This window comes from Moschus berezovskii, chromosome 16 (genome assembly GCF_049115385.1).
Source record: "Moschus berezovskii isolate FMDL1 chromosome 16, NW_MosBer_1.0, whole genome shotgun sequence".
In the NCBI taxonomy this organism is placed as follows: domain Eukaryota; kingdom Metazoa; phylum Chordata; class Mammalia; order Artiodactyla; family Moschidae; genus Moschus; species Moschus berezovskii.
This window is the reverse complement of record NC_142475.1, coordinates 66,404,843-66,424,380: the sequence shown is the minus strand read 5'-3', so window position 1 is coordinate 66,424,380 and position 19,538 is coordinate 66,404,843. Positions and strand designations below refer to the sequence as shown.

Sequence of the window (19,538 nt, the reverse complement as noted above, 5' to 3'; positions counted from 1 at the left end):
AGTGCTGCACTTAATATGCCAGTAAATTTGGAAAACTCAGCAGTGGCCACAGGACTGGAAAATGTCAGTCTTCATTCCAATCCCAAAGAAAGGCAATGCCAAAGAATGCTCAAACTACCGCACAGTTGCACTCATCTCACACGCTAGTAAAATAATGCTCAAAATTCTCCAAGCCAGGCTTCAGCAATATGTGAGCCATGAACTTCCAGATTTCAAGCTGGTTTTAGAAAAGGCAGAGGAACCAGAGATCAAATTGCCAACATGCGCTGGATCATGGAGAAAGCAAGAGAGTTCCAGAAAAACATCTATTTCTGCTTCATTGACTATGCCAAAGCCTTTGACTGTGTGGATCACAATAAACTGTGAAACATTCTGAAAGAGATGGGAATACCAGACCATCTGACCTGCCTCTTGAGAAACCTGTATGCAGGTCAGGAAGCAACAGTTAGAACTGGACATGGAACAACAGACTGGTTCCAAATAGGAAAAGGAGTTACGTCAAGGCTGTATATTGTCACCCTGCTTATTTAACTTATATGCAGAGTACATCAAGAGGAATGCTGGGCTGGAAGAAGCACAAGCTGGAATCAAGATTGCTGGGAAAAATATCAATAACCTCAGATATGCAGAGGACACCACCCTTATGGCAGAAAGTGAAGAGGAACTCAAAAGCCTCTTGATGAAAGTGAAAGAGGAGAGTGAAAAAGTTGGCTTAAAGCTAAACCTTCAGAAAACTAAGATCATGGCATCTGGTCCCATCACTTCATGGGAAATAGATGGGGAAACAGTGTAAACAGTGTCAGACTTTATTTTTTTGGGCTCCAAAATCAATGCAGATGGTGACTGCAGCCATGAAATTAGAAGATGCTTACTCCTTGGAAAGAGAGTTATGACCAACCTAGATAGCATATTAAAAACCAGAGACATTACTTTGCCAACAAAGTTCCATCTAGTTAAAGCTATGGTTTATCCCGTGGTCATGTATGGATGTGAGAGTTGGACTGTGAAGAAAGCTGAATGCCAAAGAATTGATGCTTTTGAACTGTGGTGTTGGCGAAGACTCTTGAGAGTCCCTTGGACTGCAAGGAGATCCACCCAGTCCATTCTAATGGAGATCAGTCCTGGGTGTTCATCAGAAGGACTGATGCTAAAGTTGAAACTCCAGTACTTTGACCACCTCATGGGAAGAGTTGACTCATTGGAAAAGACCCTGATGCTGGGAGGGGGCAGGAGGAGAAGGGGATGACAGAGAATGGGATGGCTGGATGGCATCACTGACTTGAGGGACATGGGTTTGAGTGAACTCCGGGAGTTGGTGATGGACAAGGAAGCCTGGCGTGCTGTGATTCATGGGGTCGCAAAGAGTCTGACACAACTGAGAGACTGAACTGAAATGATTGAAGGCATATATGTGGCCCTAATTGAAAATAATAATACAAACTATGTACCCTCAGGCAGCTTACAGTGAATATAAGGGACAAGTTAAATGAGCTGCAATGTAAATAGTGCTGAGTCTTCTGGGAACAGATACGAGGATGAGACTGCTTGAAAAATATGTTGCTGACAGAACTACAGAGGATGTGAGTTGATGTCAATCTTTAAATATCTACACACACACAGAAAATCTATAAAAAAAGGACAAACAACTGACCATTTCAAATATCTCATACTTCATTATGTTTGCAGAGAGGTCCCCATTCTAATCTCTCAGTAACTATTCCTCCAATACCTAGTCTTACTGTTTGATCTCTCTAGCCATCAAAGGATGTAATTCAGGACAACAAGTATATCTCAGACAACCAACAGAGCTGGAAAGATGACTTCAGCTTTAAGTTATCTTTGCACTCACCAAACATCCTGTTTCCTGGGGTAGAGCTTAAAAAGGTCTCCATTACTTAACAGTTATTTTTCTGTAACATTTTGTTATGTGAGTTTCCCAATAGTAAATTCAATGGCACAGTGATTTTGGGAATGATATGAATTCTACACGAACATCTCTACTAATGACAACAACCAATCAAAATCAGCAAAGACAAAATACCAATCATTCCAGATTACATCTTAAAAGTAAAGGTCAGGGAAGAAAGATGTCTCTGGATAGAGTAGTATTTCCTACAGTGAAGGAAATATGTCCTCTGAGTTGAGTATATTATATTAAAAAGTTACCATTGTTATTGGCATTAAGACTGGCAAACCCAAGATCATTTCAAGGCTGTATGCTGGGGGAAGAAGGGCAAGAGGAGAATGTGGGTTATTTTTGTTTATTTTAATATCTGTGTATTAAAGTCAAGAACAGTAGGTGATATGAGTTTAAAAGATACATTAAAGTAATGAACCAACTATTGTATCCCAAGTGATTCATGCTAAGGACATTATTCTACAGCAAGAAACAAAAAGAATATTAAGGAGTCTGTTGTAGCATTATATATAATACCACAAACTGAAGGTTCTAAGTAGCTTACAAATTGTAGTAGACTATATAGTTTAAGGAAAATAGTCATGAAGACCACGAAACCGTCAGGAAATGTTTGCAACACAATGTTAAAATCGCAAACCAAGGCTACGGTTTTTCCCGTGGTCATGTATGGATGTGAGAGTTGAACTGTGAAGAAAGCTGATCGCCAAAGAATTGATGCTTTTGAACTGTGGTGCTGGAGAAGACTCTTGAGAGTCCCTTGGACTGCAAGGAAATCCAACCAGTCCATTCTAAAGGAGATCAATCCTGGGTGTTCATTGGAAGGACTGATGCTAAAGCTGAAACTCCAATACTTTGGCCACCTCATGCGACAAGTTGACTCACTGGAAAACAGTCTGATGCTAGGGGGAATTGGGGGTAGGAGGAGACGGGGACGACAGAGAATGAGATTGGCTGGATGGCATCACCGACTCGATGGACATGAGTTTGGGTGAACTCCAGGAGTTGGTGATGGACAGGGAGGCTTGGCGTGCTGTGGTTCATGGGGTCGCGGAGAGTAGGACATGACTGAGCGACTGAACTGAACTGAACTGAAAATGGGATTAAATTCAAACATTGAGAGACAAATAAACAAAGACAGTAGCAATAAGGTGGTGAGACAATGTCTTCTTGCTAAAAACTTCTTAATGCTATTGTTTTATATTTTAGACAGACATAAAGAGGGAGAAATAGAGACACACTGACCGAAACAAAATCTCAGAGGGAGAATTTGAATTTCATTCTCCTCTAAAATGCACCAAAATAAGCTTTTCAGAGCTAAGGGAAAAAAGGCTGACCAGTGTAAAAGTCAGGTAATTGCTGGTGGTGTCCAATTCTGGCATGATTAGTTCTGTATTGAGATGGGAAAACACTCTTCTGTCTGTCTCAGACATTCAGACACTTAGTGTGGACAATTATTTCTCTAACTATACGGTTCTGAATGAGTCATCTTAGCCCAAGCCTCCAGTACCCTTGGACATTTCAGCAAATGTCAAGGCCAGAGCAACTGAACAGTTTACTTGTTTGTGTCATGCTACATCATCTCTGGATTGCATTCGCTTCCTTCTCGCCACTTGGAGAGGGTCTTGAGATTAAGATTCTGCTTGGAAAAATAATGAGAAATGGGAATGAAGTATTCCAGATAGCACCATTGTTGTTTGATTTTTCTTGATAGTGAAGCAAATAAAACAAAATGCTTGCTTCTGATGTGATTTTCTTAGTGGATCCAGATGTCAAGTGCCAATATTTCAGGTTACTGAGGTCCTCCTGTCCTTTACTGCCTTAAATAAAATCAGCTCAAGACTTGACATCTCGCAGATAGAGAAAGTCAAAGTTCTCTCCATCCTTCCCCAACTATTTCTTGGACCATCAAGAGGTGATTATGTCTTCAGAAATTACACTTCTAATCACTTTTGTCCCATTTTCTATGATTTTTTTTTCTTCTGCTCTGTGTCTTGCCTCTTTCTAATGATGTCCCTTTTTGGTCCTGTAGAATTTAAATGCGCCTCCCTTTCAATAGGTTTAACTGACATTTTAGTGCAGTAGACACAGAAGCAGGAAACATCTCACAGGTCACCACAATAGACAACTTAACTGTCGTGTCTGACTCTTTGTGAGCCCATGGACTGCAGCACCCCAGGCTTCCCTGTCCATCACCAACTCCCAAAGCTTACTCAAACTCATGTCCATCGAGTCTGTGATGCCATCCAACTGTCTCATCCTCTGTCATCCCCCTCTCCTGCCTTCAACCTTTCCCAGCATCAGGGTCTTTTCCAATGAGTCAGTTCTTCGCATCAGGTGGCCAAAGGATTGGAGTTTCAGCTTCAGCATCAGTCCTACCAATGAATATTCAGGACTGATTTCCTTTAGGATGGACTGGTTTGATCTCCATGCAGTCCAAGGAAGAGTCTTCTCCAACACCACAGTTCAAAAGCATCAATTCTTCAGCACTCAACTTTCTTTATACTCCAACTCTCCTATCCATACATGACCACTGGAAAAGCCATAGCCTTGATTAGATGGACCTTTGTTGGCAAAGTAATGTCTCTGCTTTTTAATATGCTGTCTAGGTTAGTCATAACTTTTTTTTCAAGGAGCAAGCATCTTTTAATTTCATGGCCGCAGTCACCATCTGCAGTGATTTTGGAGCCCAAGAAAATAAAGTTTGTCACTGTTTCCACTGTTTCCCCATCTATTTGCCATGAAGTGATGGGACCAGATGTCATGATCTTCGTTTTCTGAATGCTGAGTTTAAAGCCAATTTTTTCACTCTCCTCTTAACAGCAGCTTTCACTTTCATCAAGAGGCTCTTTAGGTATTCTTCACTTTCTGCCATAAGGGTGGTGTCATCTGCATATCTGAGGTGACTGATATTTCTCCTGGCAATCTTGATTCCAGCTTGTGCTTCTTCCAGCCCAGCATTTCACATGATGTACTCTGCATATAAGTTAAATAAGCAAGGTGACAATATACAACCTTGATGTACTCCTTTCCTTATTTGGAACCAGTATTTGTTACATGTCTAGTGCTAACTGTTGCTTCCTGACCTGCATACAGATTTCTCCAGAGGCAGGTCAGGTGGTCTGGTATTTCCATCTCTTGAAGAATTTTCTACAGGTTGTTACGATCCACACAGTCAAAGGCTTTGGCGTAGTCAATAAAGTAGATGGAGGTGTTTCTCTGAACTCTCTTGCTTTTTCTTTGATCCAACAGATTTGATCTGTTTGATCTCTGGTTTATCTGTCTTTTCTAAATCCGGCTTGAACATCTGGAAGTTCTCGGTTCATGGACTGTTGAAGCCTGACTTGGAGAATTTTGAGCATTATTTGCTAGCATGTGAGCTAAGTGCATTGCCTTTCTTTGGGACTGTAATGAGAACTGACCACAACAGACAGGTTAATGGAGGCTATCAGCGACCTCAGTGTTGCTGTCTCCGCGTCTTTCCGGCTCTGGGGAACTTGTTATTGGCTACTACGTCTCCTCAGTGCACGGCGTCCCACTGTGTTACTTTTCTATCTTAATTTCCTCATTCCTCATCTTTCTGGGTCCCTTTAACCTATCTACTTGGACTCTCTTGAAGTTAAAAATTCTTATGTCAACTTTACGCAACAATTTGAATTGTGCTGTATTACTCTTCCAACCACTAGATCATTCCATAGCTCTTTTACATAAGTATAATGGACAGAATGTCCCAAATCACCAAGTCCTGGAACCTGTTTCCTTAAGAGTCTTCCTGCAATCTCTCTCTCCTTTCCCCCACATTTTAATATGAGCAGCAAGATGAAACAAAGTTAAACTTTCAACATTTGGCTTGGAAACTTGATGAGATAAATTTCCAAGTTAATTATTTACAAGTTTTGTTTTCTGTGTAACTTTAAGGCACAACTCTGCTAATAAACATGTTCTTATTTTATAGTTCTGAAAGTTAAAAGTCTGAAATGGCCTTATTCAGCTAAAACCAAGATGTTGATGGTGATGCATAGTTTTTGACGCTTTAGGAGACAATTGAACTCTTTGCCTTTTCCAGTTTCTAGAGGCTGCCCATATTCCTTGGCTTATGGTCCCCTTCCATCTTCAAAGCCAGCAGTGGCTGTGTGAGTTTTTCTCCAGCCCCTTGACACTGCCTCTCCTGCCTACCTCTTTCACTTATAAGAACCCTTGTGATTATATTGGACACACCCAGATAATACAAGACTATCTTCCCATTCAAATCAAACATTTAACAACTTTTATTCCATCTGCAACCTTAAAACTTCCTTGCCATGTGACACAAGATCTCCACAGGTTCTAAACATGGCTATTAAGGGAGACCAATATCCTCCTGACCACACTAATCTCTGCATAATTTCTGGAAAAACAGTCATTATCTAGTAATTGATGGTTACTGTCACTATTATTTGACAAATAATTATTGAATACCTACATATAGCAAGTAATGAATTAGAAGTACAGTTCAGTTCAGTTCATTTGGCTCTTGTCCTCCTGAAGTTTACAATCTAATAAAACATGTAACTTATTGAATAAACAATTTAAATACAGGGTAGTTAGGACTGAGGGGTGGGGAGAACCATGGAAACACATAGGGAAAGTATCTCATCTGTGCAGAGCTGCTAAGAGTAGAGTTTCAAAAGGTGGAAATAAAAAGAATATACCTGAAGGTTAAGTTAGGTAAAAGAGGGCATGATATGTGGAGAGACAATAATCAAGACCAACTCCGGTAGAGAAAATTAAAGAAAAGTGGGACTAAATTATAGCAAGAGGGTGTAGGAGTGGTAGGGGAGAGGTAAGCATAAGCCATATCAGGAAGAGCCTTAAATGTCATTAAATACTTTAGACTTCAATTTATCGGCAATAGGGAGAACTTCATGGAGTTTTAATCCTTGAATTGATGTGAATAGGTTTCCATTTCAAAATCATCAATTTATCTACAAACTAGGGGATGTACTGAAAATTCTATTAAATACAAAATAATAAAAATATAACTACAAAATCACGTATGCATGGATATTTAGAAACCCACATTTAATTAACTCATAAATACTGATACTACTGATCTACTGAACTGATACTACTACCAATAAAGATATCATACAACAAAGCTTGTTGGATGCAGCCAAAGCAGCATTCAGAGGAAACTTCAGCCCAAAATGATTGTATTAGAAAAAAGAAACAGTAGAAAATTAACAAGGTTGACATCTAATGCAAGAGTCTAGAAAGAAAATGGAAAAAGTAAAGAAAAAAAATAATAAAGATGTGTCAATGAAGTTATGCTTCAAGGAAAGATACATTTCCTGGGAATATGGCTATCATCTTCTATGGCTAACTACACTGCAGAGAGGTGCTTCACCCAAGGTCATGTACCTTCTCAGGCAGCCCACATCCAGTGACTACAGAATACACGGACCCAGCCATTTTGGTCCAGTGCACTACGACTCTGAAGGACCACTTGACTCCCTATGGGGATGCTGGAGTCTCTGACGAAGCTGGAATTGCTTCTGAGTGTCTCCCTTCGCCCAGCCCTTCTTCTTTTCTCACTCCTTGCACAGAAGTAGATTCCTAGGTTGCTCCCTGGGAAATTTTGGCACAGTCAATTAGGAAATTTGCAAATAATAACAGGACTCAACAAAGTCAAAGGTTATTCATTAAAAAACAAACAAAAAACTAATAAAATGAAGAAACACCTAGCAAAAACTGGTCAAAAGTGAATAGGGGAATGCATGCCCCCTCAAATTTATATAAATTAAAATTCTAATTTTCAAGGTGATAGCGTTAAAAAGTGGGGCCTTTGAAGTGATCAGGTCATAAGGACAGAACCCTTATGATTGAGATTAGTGCTCTTATGAAAGAGAACCCAGAGGACTCCCTTGTCCCTTCTATGACATAAAGATACAATGAGAAGCCTGTGACCCAGAAAAGGCCCTCACCTGACCTTGCTGGCACCTTGATCTCAAATTTCCAGCATCAAAAACTGTGAGAAATACATTTCATTTCTATAAGCTACTCAGTCTATAGTATTTTGTTATAGCAACCCTAATGGACTAAGACAAGAGGACACAATGCAGTTATTAAAGAGATTTAAAAGATAATGGGAATATTAAGAACAGCTATATATTAATAAACAGTACAGTCTACATAAAACAGACATATCCTTAAAATATGCATAGATAAAACTCCTATAATAAATCCCTATAAATGCACAGATAAAAAAGACATATCTCTACAGAGTTTATAAAACCTTATGCAACAAGCAGAAAAGTTAATTATTTCCATAAACATTAAAGAAATCAAACCAGTAGTTTAAAACCTCATTACAGAGAAAACATCAGGTCAGTTGCTTACGTGGATAAATTTTACCAAATATTCAAGGGACAAATACCTCTAATCTTAAACAGTTTTTTCAGAATATAAAGAAAGGGGGGGGGGGTCCTAGAATAATGTTGATAATGACACAACAAAACCAAAAGAATAAAGAAAAATTACAAGCTGTGTCACTCATGAACAGAAGTGCAAAAACGAAACAAAATATGCCAACCTAATTCAGTAGTATATAAATATAAGAATATATCATAATGAACTTATTTTTTCCTCTGGAAATCAAACTTGGTTTAACATTAGAAGATTAATTAAATACTATATCATATGAATAGATTAAAGGGAAAATTCTATGATTATCTTAATGGATGGAGAATACTTACTGATGTTTTAATATCCATTCATGACAAACTTAAAAACACAAAAGAGAAGTTTCATTTCTCAGTAAAGGGTATTTACCAAAAATGTAAGGCAAACATCAGGTCAGGAGCTGTTTATATTATATACATAACACAGTTGGTTTCTTACATTAGGTTGATGGTTGGTGTTTGAAGTGGTGATAGAAAATGGAAAAAAAAAAAAATGGACATAAGGGAATTTATCACCTCCTTATTGGAAAAGACTCACCCTACATGTTTTCTGAGTAGCACCTCACCTAGGGCTCTGCACATAATAAATTTCCAAAACATGACTATTGACTGATAGATAAAAGAGTGTCATAAGACACTGATCATTTCAGAATGGTGCAGCTTGGGGATTGCTATGCCTTCCAGAAGATTCTTGCTTGGAGTTGTATTATGGTCACAATCCAGCCGAAGTGCTCACCGTATCAATCATTGCACCTTTTAGATCCAGCTGCCAAAATAATTCATTTGTCCAAACACTCAAACTAGCTTTCTCTAAATTTGTTGTGGATAATTACATTGTTTGAATAGTACCCATAATAACAGATTGCTCTAAATGATATATTTTTCCAGTGATTAAAAAATATTAGAAAAACACTTGACCTTAATGGGACTTATGAGATAGAGTAATCAAAGCACTAGATAAAGTCTGAAGGGGATGGGCTTTTAGTCCTGCCCTGGTTATTAATAACCAGCAATGTGACCTTTGATGATATTCAAAAATGTAGGTCCCTATATTCTATTCGGAAATGTGCTCCATGATTTACTTATTCATTCAACAAATTAAGAACTTATTACATTATATCAGGCATTATGTTCTTCCCTATGCTATTCAGATGATGGGGAAATCCATACTAATAGGATTTATGAAAAGTGCACTGTGAGAGCAACCTGCTACACAGAAAGCTGGTAGATTCACAGAGTGAGAGAATCCGACAACTACTGATTCATCAAAGAAGTCTCAGTCACCTCTTACGTATCCAGCATTTGCACAACGCTAAGTTCTAGGGGACTGTTGGCAAAAATAGAGTTAAGTGCTAAATTCAATACAAGATCATGGTCTTTCTTTTCAATACAGAAGAAAAAGAATGGATCCTGGTCTGCCTTAACTTGAACAAATATACAACCTTGAACAAATCACCCAGTCATCTTCTTATGAGTTCCGGAAACAGATCTTATAACAAAAACCTGGAGCAGTGAGTTTATTTGGAATTTGATCCCAAATAACAGAGAGAATGGGGAAAGTGAGATAGGAGAAGAAAGACAAAGAAATAAAGAGTGTCCCAGTGAGCCATTATCACTGTGGGCCTCTGGTGCTCAGTCTTTCTGGAGACCATCTCAGTAATCCTGTAAAATGCAGCTCAGAAATGATCTACCAAGGGACGGGGCAACTGGGATATTTATCTACAGGTTCTTTTCTCTCACTGTGTGAGAGCTGCCCCTGGCATGTTAAGGCTGCCTTGTCTGCGAATGGAAAAGTACCTGGAGTGGGAAGTTGTCAGTTTCAGGTGAACTCAGTGGTGATGTGGAGCAGGAAATCAACAGTACCTATTATTGGAACCAATGTCAATTCTGATATTCTGATTTATAAATAAAAATTTCTGATTCATTACATGACAGCTGTGGCATTAGCATGGCCTATATCCATTTGTTTTGGAGAAGGAATGTTTGCTCTAAATGTTTTGGGAAAAGGGTGATGGCTATGAAAAATATGCAGCTGTATGGTTCTCAGAACTCATGAATCCTGTGACCTGGGAAGCAGGAGGTATAAGCCTGTCTTGTCTTCATAAAGAGGCCAAGTGGAAAAGTGTGGGTTCATTGCAAATGTTTATTTAACTCAGATACTTCAAAAGCTTTTATTGGAGTAACATTTGCAGACTCATGTCAGATGAATCAACATCCTTCACCCATATCAAAGTCACAGCCTGGGGGAGTGAATATAGTTAGCTAACCTGTAGTTCACATGGTGTGAGACCTATTTGAAAAGCTTTGACAATCCAGAGTCAAGTTCCTGGGCTACAGTTCCCATTCTGATGCAGGAGGGGCAAACCTGAGCTGTGGTTGGTGAAGGGCAGTGGTTCTCAAATCTGAGTGTTCACCAGCATCACTTGGAGGGCACTTTGCAACATAGGGAACTGGGACCCACTCCCAAAATTTCTCATTTAGTGGGGATAGAGCGGGGCTCCCAAATCAGCATCTCTAATTAAAATTCCCACGTGATGCTGATGCTACTGGTCCAGGGATCACAGTTTGAGAACAAATGCTTCAGAAGAAGTGAGTCATGAATGAATGGGGCAAGGCAGGGGTGGAGGTCACCAAGGACGCTGCTGAGAACTGGATTATAAATCTGCAGCCCAAACTCATGACTTCTTCTTGGTCTCCAAAGATGTCACTGCATGTTCGTAATCTCAAAGGACATTTCTACTTACTTTCTATTCTGCATTTTGCCCATCCCTAACCCATGACACACAACTTGATCACTCCGCAGGATTCATTCATATTAGCTTTCTGAAGCAAGTCAGTGCTTGGCAGAAAAGGGCGGATTTCACTGATAACCAGAGTTTGCATGGAAGAAATATACGAGGGTTAAAAATGAAGAAAAGAGAAAGAAGAAGGGAAGGGAGGAGTAAAAAGGAAAGACAGGCAAGTAGGACATACTATGACTATGCTTTATGTTCTAAGTGGTCCGCTTTGAAAATTCACATACTTCAGAATGTTAAAGCCTCACAAATAGTCTGCCAGTCCTTTATTATTATTCCCAAGAGGAAAACAAGGCTTAAACAGATTATAGGATTTTCCCAAGTAGATAAGACTTGTAAGAGGCACAAGCAAGACTGAAACCTGCTGCTGCTGCTGCAAAGTCGCTTCAGTCATGTCCGACTCTGTGCGACCCCAAAGACAGCAGCCCACCAGGCTCCCCCGTCCCTGGGATTCTCCAGGCAAGAACACTGGAGTGGGTTGCCATTTCCTTCTCCATGACGTCACTCAGCAATGTGTTATTAGACCCTCCCTGATCCCCTCTCAATTCCACGCCTCAACTAGCACCATCTAGACAGAATATGGGATGTGCAACGGATGGGACACCGACTACCTCATCCCTCAGGAAGCTCCTCTCAAAGACTCCTAAGGTCTTTCCCTCAACTACTAGGGGACCTGCCTCAACGGACACAGAACCCTAAGGAGTACTGAGTGAGTGCCGGCTCCCATCCCAAGACTGTGTTGCTCAGGTAAGCAGCTTGCTCAGCAAAGTGCAGGCCACTAAGGAGGCACTCATGAGGAAAACAAACAAACAACCCCTTCACCCCCACAAAACAAACAAACAAAAGAACACATACTGAGCCTGTCAACGCTGATATCCCCAGATACCAGGTCTCAGATTTTAACTTTTGGAAACCCTTTCTCTCCTGGATAGTCTTGGGAACCCATGCTCTATTTTTAAATCAGTTTGAAATGCTGTTTTGTTTGTAAGTAGTTTCAGAAATTTTAGAGATTCTAGGCGTATTCTATCTTGGTAAAGTCTAAGTTCAGAATGAGGCTTGGGGGCTCCACACCTAACCTGTACCAGGAACAAAGAAAATCTCTCCCTCTTCTCTGAAGTCAGAGCCAGAAGGAAGATTTGGAGTTATGCCCTGGCATGAAGGAGGGCTCAAACAGAAAGTGCCTTACCCTCTGCCTGGAGACAAAAGATTCTGGACCACCAGCAGCAGAAAACAACTACCTCAGACAGAAAGTGGACCAGTCTGCCTCTCAGATGGTCTCTAGGTGTAGTGTTTACAGGGTCGTCCCCAGGGGGACTGAAGGCTATGAATCATCCTTATAGGCCTTGCCAAATTAGACTGTCGGCTCCACCTTTCCCTGTTTTGCTTTTCTACAAAAATAAATAAACCAGAGAAGGGACAAAACACTCTGTGACAGAAGTAGAAGAGAAGAATTCCAGTTGCTTCCAGACTTGCTTGGGCAGAGTGGCAGACTGGTGCATGCACTGATGGTGTTTGTGTGTTTTGAGCACATCCCTAATGGAAGAGCAGGAAGGGATGGATGTTTCCTCTCAGAGACCCTAGTGGGAGATCACACCAGCCTCAACCACCAACCCGACAGGGAGGTTCAATGCTCTATCAGCATTAAAGGCTGTGGGCTATCTGGGGGAATAAAGGCTGAAGCCCTCCAATTTGGCTTTGTTGACAGGAGGCCCTGAGGCTAGTAACACGGATCACAGGTGCCTGGATGCCAACCCTCCCCTCCTGGCATACTCTCCAGGTAAACACTTCAGTGGTGAACTGCCTGCCCTGTCGTCTTAGAGGGGAGTCGGTATCCATAGTGAAAGAAACACACATTCCGGTTACAAATGCCCCATTGACTTGGGGCGTAATAACTCCTCACTCTCAAGCCTGAACTTCCTCAGCTGGATAATAGGATATTACCCTCACTTCCTCTAAACAGCAATTAATAAATAAAACCTTAATCCTCTGTTGTTTGTGAGGCAAGAGAGGGTGGAATGAGTCACAAACTGCACTGCTTGGGGGAAGGAAGGTGGGGGGAGGATAGGTGACAAGGCTTAGAGATCACAGAGAAGTTCTGGGACAAGCGTTTAGAGACGGGAAAAGAAAGAATTCACCAGAATCAGACAGCACAAGGAAAACGGAAGAGCACAAATTCTTAACTCCCTGCTTTTCAAACGCATCCCTCCGAATCCCACCCGGCAAGAAGGGGTCAGAACACCCAATTTGCAAATATCAAACAGTGGTACCTCCAGGTTAGGGTTTTCCTCATAGCTCAGCTGTTAAATCATGTGCCTGCAATGCAGGAGTCCCAGGTTCCATTCCGGGGTCGTGAAGATCCCCTGGAGAAGGAAATGGCAACCCACTCCAGTATTCTTGCCTGGAGAATTTCATGGACAGAAGAGCCTGGCGGGCACAGTCCACAGGATTCCCAGAGACGGACACGATTTAGCGACTAAACCACCACCACCACCACCACCAGTGGTACAGAGAAAAAAGTCAATTGTGACAGCGATTGCCCCTCAAGCGTTCACATGTATTAGGCAGCACGCCAAGCCCATTTTGAGCCATCTTACTGAATTCGAACGCGAAAGAATTCTTGTCTTCTTTTGGATACAAGGAGAAACAGGCCTAGAGGGAGTTAAAATGTCTTCCACGCTCAAGATCGAGTCACGGAGACTGGCAGAGTCCTTAGGTTCTGAAGTCTAACTGCAGGTTTCATTTCTGGTCTTGATTACAAACAGCACTTTCCCTGCCAGGCTGAGTCCCCGAGCCCGTGCTGGCAAATCCCTAAGCCATGCCCCCCAACCCCACTTCCAATACCCTTTTGATACGCTTACTTCGTAAACTAACCCCCTATTCTCGGCTTCTAGGCCTTAACGGATCAAGCAGCATCTCTCTCCCCAGAGCACGCCCCCACATCCAACACACGCTCAGAAAATCGCCCGGCCTGGGTTCAAATCTCGACCTCTCCTCCCCGGCCGAGTGACCTTGGCCGAGTCCCCTGACTCCCCGGGCGGAGCGAGGATTTCACGTGCCACGTCCACTCTGAGATCGGGATAAGAGCAGCCGAAGGCAGCCCTAAAAAACAGGGGCCGATGCGGATGGCACAAGCCCTCGGCCGATGTCACCCGCCACCTCAAACTTCCCCCGTTCGCGTCGAGATTTTCTTGTTCTTGCCCCGAAGCAGCGCTGGGCTTTGAACTTGGGCCCGCAGGGTTTCGGCGATCCCGCTCGGGCCTGGGAGAAGTGGGGACAGGCCCGAGGCAGGCCGCAAGCGGACCCGGAGGCCAGGAGGCCCCCCGCAGCGGCCGCCAGGGTTCCCCGACCCACCTCCAACCCGCCCCCCAGGACCCCAGCTCTACCTTTCTAAGTCGCTCCATCGAGGCGCTCTTGTTGCCGCTGGAATCCAGGTTCCGTTTTTCTCAGCTCGGCCCGCAGATCGATCACCCTAAGGTCGGTGAGGCGCCGCGTCCTGGTCTCCGACGAAGCGGAGCTCAAAGCCGCTGCGCCCGCCGCACCAGAATCGCCTAAGCCGGACAGACACTCCGCCATTCCAGGAACCCTGGCTCCGCCGACTACTCTACACAGAACAGGGCCGGGTTGACCTCGGCTTTCAGCACAAAACGGCGCTGCCTGCGAAGGAACCTCTCCGGCCGCCCCTGTGCGACTAGTTTCTGCGCAGGCGTATCCCGCGCGGGTTCGACGCTCCCGGCCGCGCCTGCCCATGCGTGGTGAGAGCCCTGGGCGGGACGGACGCCGGCGTACTACTCCTCGCCGGCCTCCCGCCGCGCACTGCCGAGACGCATGCGTACTGCGGTCACACCGCCTATCGGCCGTGGCCTGGCGCCTGTGCTGTTAAGCTCCATCAGGGCGTCGCGCAGGCGCGGCCGGAAAAAGGGGGCGGGAGGAATGGAGTGCCTTTTCATCTCAGGCGGCGCTCTTTTGTGCTCAGAGCCGCTACACCTGCCGGCGGTGGGGAGGAGTCGGTGGAGACAAAACAGCCAGGATGGTACTCTGATGGGGCCGCCGACTTTGGACTGTCCGCTTTCGTCTGGGAAATCGGGACGCGACAGCTTAGCGACCTGCGGGCGGAGCTGCAGAAGTGGAACCTGGACACGGGCGGCAACGAGTGTCCCGATAGAACGGCTGTAGGAGGTGAGGCGGCCCGGGGCCCCGGGGTGGCGCCAGAGGCTGAGGAACTTCCGCGGCCCGACTGTCAGGGACCGCGGGGCCGGGCTGTGAGACCCAGGACTGACACCGCCCTCGCTGTGCCTGGCGCCTCCTCTCCAGCCGGGGGTCTCAAGACGCGGAAAGCCCATCGATGGTAGCCCTGAGCTTGACTTCCTGGGTTCAGATCTCAAGTCTCAGCTCTGCCAGTTTCAAGCTGTGTGACCTTGGAGAAGTCTTTTAACTTTCTGATGCCTCAATATCCTCAACTGTAAAATGGGGATGCTAATAGTACCTATCTCAGGATTATCTTTCAGGATAATTAATTTATCAGGATTAAAAGATAATATTCAGTGCTTCACTGAAGTATTTAGGAAATGCTCTAAAATATTAGCTGTTACTCTTAATAAGTGTATGTGTGCTAAATCTCTTCAGTTGTGTCCAAGTTTTTGTGGCCCTGTAGACTGTAGCCCTCCAGGCTCCTCTGTCCAAGGGATTTTCCAGGCAAGAATACTGGAGTGGGTTGCCAAAACCTCCTCCAGGGGATCTTCCTGACCTAGGAATCAATATGTATCATAATTTGCTTAACGATTCTTGTTGACGAAAAGATGCCATATGCTTTTTTGTTATCAATAATTTTAACACCTGAAAGCTTCCTCTCACCATCCCCTCACCCACTGCCCCGTGTCTCCATGGACTAGATACTACCCTGCCTTTGCATAAATTCTAAGAAGTAGCGATATTGTGCTAAAAGAGGTAGGAAGATTCTACGGCCCATGGTATCTACTTTTGACTATTGCTATACATCTCCCCGAACCCAACAAAGTGCTTCTGAAAAGTTGTGGGTGAAACACGTCTGTGTCTGGTTGAGAAATCCTATAGATGGGCAGGATGTGCTTTCTACATTAAGCAATCTGGGGCAAATGTTTCTACAACATGGAAAGTTAAATGGTGTATGTTTATTAAGGTCTTTCTATGATGACACTCTTATGCAGGGCACAAAAATGTGTAAAACTTGTTCTCTGCATAAGCCAAGCCTTTTACAGTATAATGTGTATACACACACACATGCACAAATATATACATTAATTAACACAAATTTGTAGTGCTGAGAAAGATTCTCTTGGGATTGAAATAAAGAGAAGGTGGGTTGGGATATTTAGAGAATTATCAGCTATTAATTTAGATTTTGCTAATACAGTAATTCCCCTATATATGAACCTGTAAGTTGCAAACTTTCAAAAAGATGCAAATGTGTGCCAACCCTTGTATGCCCCTGTTGTACTGTACTACTGTACTTTTCAAGGCACTGTACTGTACAAACATTTTATTTTTTGTGTTTCTTTTTAACGTACGTATGCTTTGTATGGAAAGTATCATAAACCTATTATAGTACAGTACTGTATAGTTGATTGTGTTAGCTGGGTACTTAGGCTAACTTTTTGGACTTACCAACAAATTGGATTTATGAACACACACTTGGAAAGGAACTCATTTGTATGTAGGGGAATTACTATAACATAACCAGTGTCCTGCTCTGTGCCAGACACCGTGCTGGGCATCTGGGACAAAAAGAATGTTGTCACAGGTCCTCCCCCAGAAAGTTCTCATCATCACACTGGGTTGAGGTGAAACTGACACCTGTGTTATGAAGGCGTTCCATGCATTTCTGGGAAGACAGCAGATACCATTAGACCCTGAGTTCGTGTCTTATAAAAGTAGGACTGGGGATTTCCCTGGTGGTCCAGCGGCTAAGACTCCATGCTCCTGATGCAGGGAATCTGGGTTCGATTCCTGGTCAGGGAACTGGATCCCACATGCTGCAACTGAAAGACCCTGTGTGCCACAATGAAGATGAAAGATCTCATGTGCCTCAGTAAGACCCAGCACAACCAAATAAATAAATATTCTTTAAAATTAGGACCTGGTACAAATCCCTTCCCCAGTCTAGACCTCAGTTTCCTCATCACACAATGGAGGTGATATCCTCTATGGGGGTTATATATGTCCTATATATGCCAATGGGACCCAAGACAAAAGTAGTCCAAGGTTCACCCTGCCAAAGGGAGGAGCTGGGTAGAGACACATGTGTTAGCTGAAGCTTCTGAGTCCAACTAACAGGACGAAGCTCTGACCATATGCCCAGGCCCTGGCACTTCCAATGGCTCTTGAGCAGGGAACAACTAGACACAAGGATGTCCAGGCTTACATACGATAAGGACAAGCTGGGTAGATTGTGGAGCAGATTGAAAGGGTAATTCTCTGGGAACTGGGGACTGGCCAATAGCTCAGAGAAGTAGCCAGAGGTGAGGAAGGAGGCCTGCCTGCCTGGGTCCTGAATGGTGGTACCCCCCACCCAGTTTTTCTCCATGAACCTTCCAGGAAGGTGAAGGAGAGAGGAAGTAGGTGACTCTCCCCCACGTTCCTGCCACGAGCAAGGCCTTTTGGCCACAAGCTTTCTCTCTCCAGGCATGTCTTGATTTCAATTTCAATGGAATGTCCTTTACCCAGCAGTGTCCCAGGGTAAAGAGCAGAATTCCGGCCCCACGTCTGCCAGGATTGGGACAGCGGACACTCACCGTCTGCCCAGCGAAGGAGACCTTCACAAAGGGATCCACGAGGTCCTTATTATCACCCACAAACGCTCTGGTGACATTCGCCATGATGCTGGAGTTCACCTTGGGCAGCCCTTCGGCTTTGTAGAGTCTCACGTAGAACCTGGCCCAGGGCCTCTCTGATGGAAACCCTTGAGGGATCAAGAGGTTCCTTGCGGGGGACAACAATGAAACATAAAACAGCTGTTTCACTTGAAAGAAGAGAAAGAAAAGGCAGAGGCAATTTGGAGGCAGAAAGGAGCATCCTGGTGCAGGAGAGAAGATCAGGATGCCTCGCTAAAGTGAGCTTTCTTCCTGGTGTGAGTGACAGCGCAGGGTATGACTAGAGTGAATGCAGTAACTGGCTCAGGCCCCAGAATTACAGCACAAACACTGAAAAGAGGCGCATTAAAGCTCCCGTTTCACAAACCAGTGGCTGAAATCATTCTCCCTTCAAAGAAGAATCAGCTCAATTCGGATCCATAGGATACGCTTGGGAATAGCTCATGCATTGTGGGTTGGTATAGGAAGACAGGCTGTTCTTGTTCTAGAAGCTGACCTCCCAAAGGATAGTGACGCCTTTGGTAAGACACCTCATGGTGCCCCTGACAGAGCAGAGTCTCGGGTGGACAGGCCTTTTTAACTTGGCAGTTCTCAAGAACCCGTAAGGAACAGGAGAGGGAAAAGACATGGAAATGGGGACATGTCATTTCTCTTGCATGGTCCTCCATGGGTCCTCCATGGGCCTGACTCACTTTTCTATTTGCTCCTCAGCATCAGAGGTTTTGGGGTTGGGCTTTAAGACATCTCCTTTTCCAGTCACGCTGATGTCACACTTCAGGTACCCCTTTGTGCCAGTCCTGATGTCGCCAGGATCCGTGATCAGGGCCCACTTGTCACAGAACTGATGACCTGCGAGACGTCCCGACAGCTCAGATACCCTGTACAGATGCACCCAGATGTTCCACCCACTTCTCTTCCAACACGAACCTCCCGACCCTCTGCTCCCCAGGAGGGGCTCGCCCATCAGAGCTAATTCCAAGTCTCGTGCTGCCCCTCTCTCCTCCTTCCCCTACTCTCCTCTCTCCCTGACCACCTCTCCATCTTTTCCCCAACCTGCCACAGGAATTTGGGAAGCCCTTAACCAAGTGGAAAATGCCTGGACTAGAGTCTAGCTTTGACTGGAGAGAAGGACATGAATGCCGTGTAGAAGCCATGCATGAGGGACTTCCCTGGGGGTCCAGTGGTTAAGACTCTGTGCTTCCATTGCAGGGACCACTGGTTGGGAAACTCAGATCCCATACGCTGCACAGTGTAGCCAAAACAGAAGAAGCCACACATAATTTCACAGGCCACAAATGCCACTCATGGATCTTTTTGCTTGGCCTACACAGTGCGTCCAAATTTCAAAAGCTTTCACAAAATCTAGACTTTAAGCTTATCTTTAAAAAAAAACCAAACCTGCTAGATCTGGCAATACATAGTTCTCATTGCCACACGGTGGCAGGTGGGAAAGGCGCTGAGTAGATGCTGTTCCTTCCACAGGCGTTCTGTCCCCCGCCTCCGTTTCCCCCGCCTCCCTCAGTTCCCACCGCATTAAACCCCG

General features: G+C 44.0%; 1 protein-coding gene across 4 annotated transcripts in view; it reads right to left on the bottom strand.

Moving 5' to 3' along the window:
- Positions 1-14,866, bottom strand: part of LOC129557867 (mitochondrial adenyl nucleotide antiporter SLC25A25-like) — a 78,447-nt gene extending 63,581 nt beyond the window's left edge. For all 4 annotated transcript variants that reach the window (XR_016039377.1, XR_016039378.1, XM_088844903.1 and 1 more), the window contains exon 1: positions 14,534-14,866. Coding sequence is in view for 2 of the 4 variants with exons in the window: in XM_088844903.1 (XP_088701029.1) it covers positions 14,534-14,551 (18 nt within the window). In the remaining 2 variants the exon portion in view is untranslated. The remainder of the gene's footprint in view (positions 1-14,533) is intronic.
- Between the last annotated feature and the right edge of the window lie 4,672 nt (positions 14,867-19,538).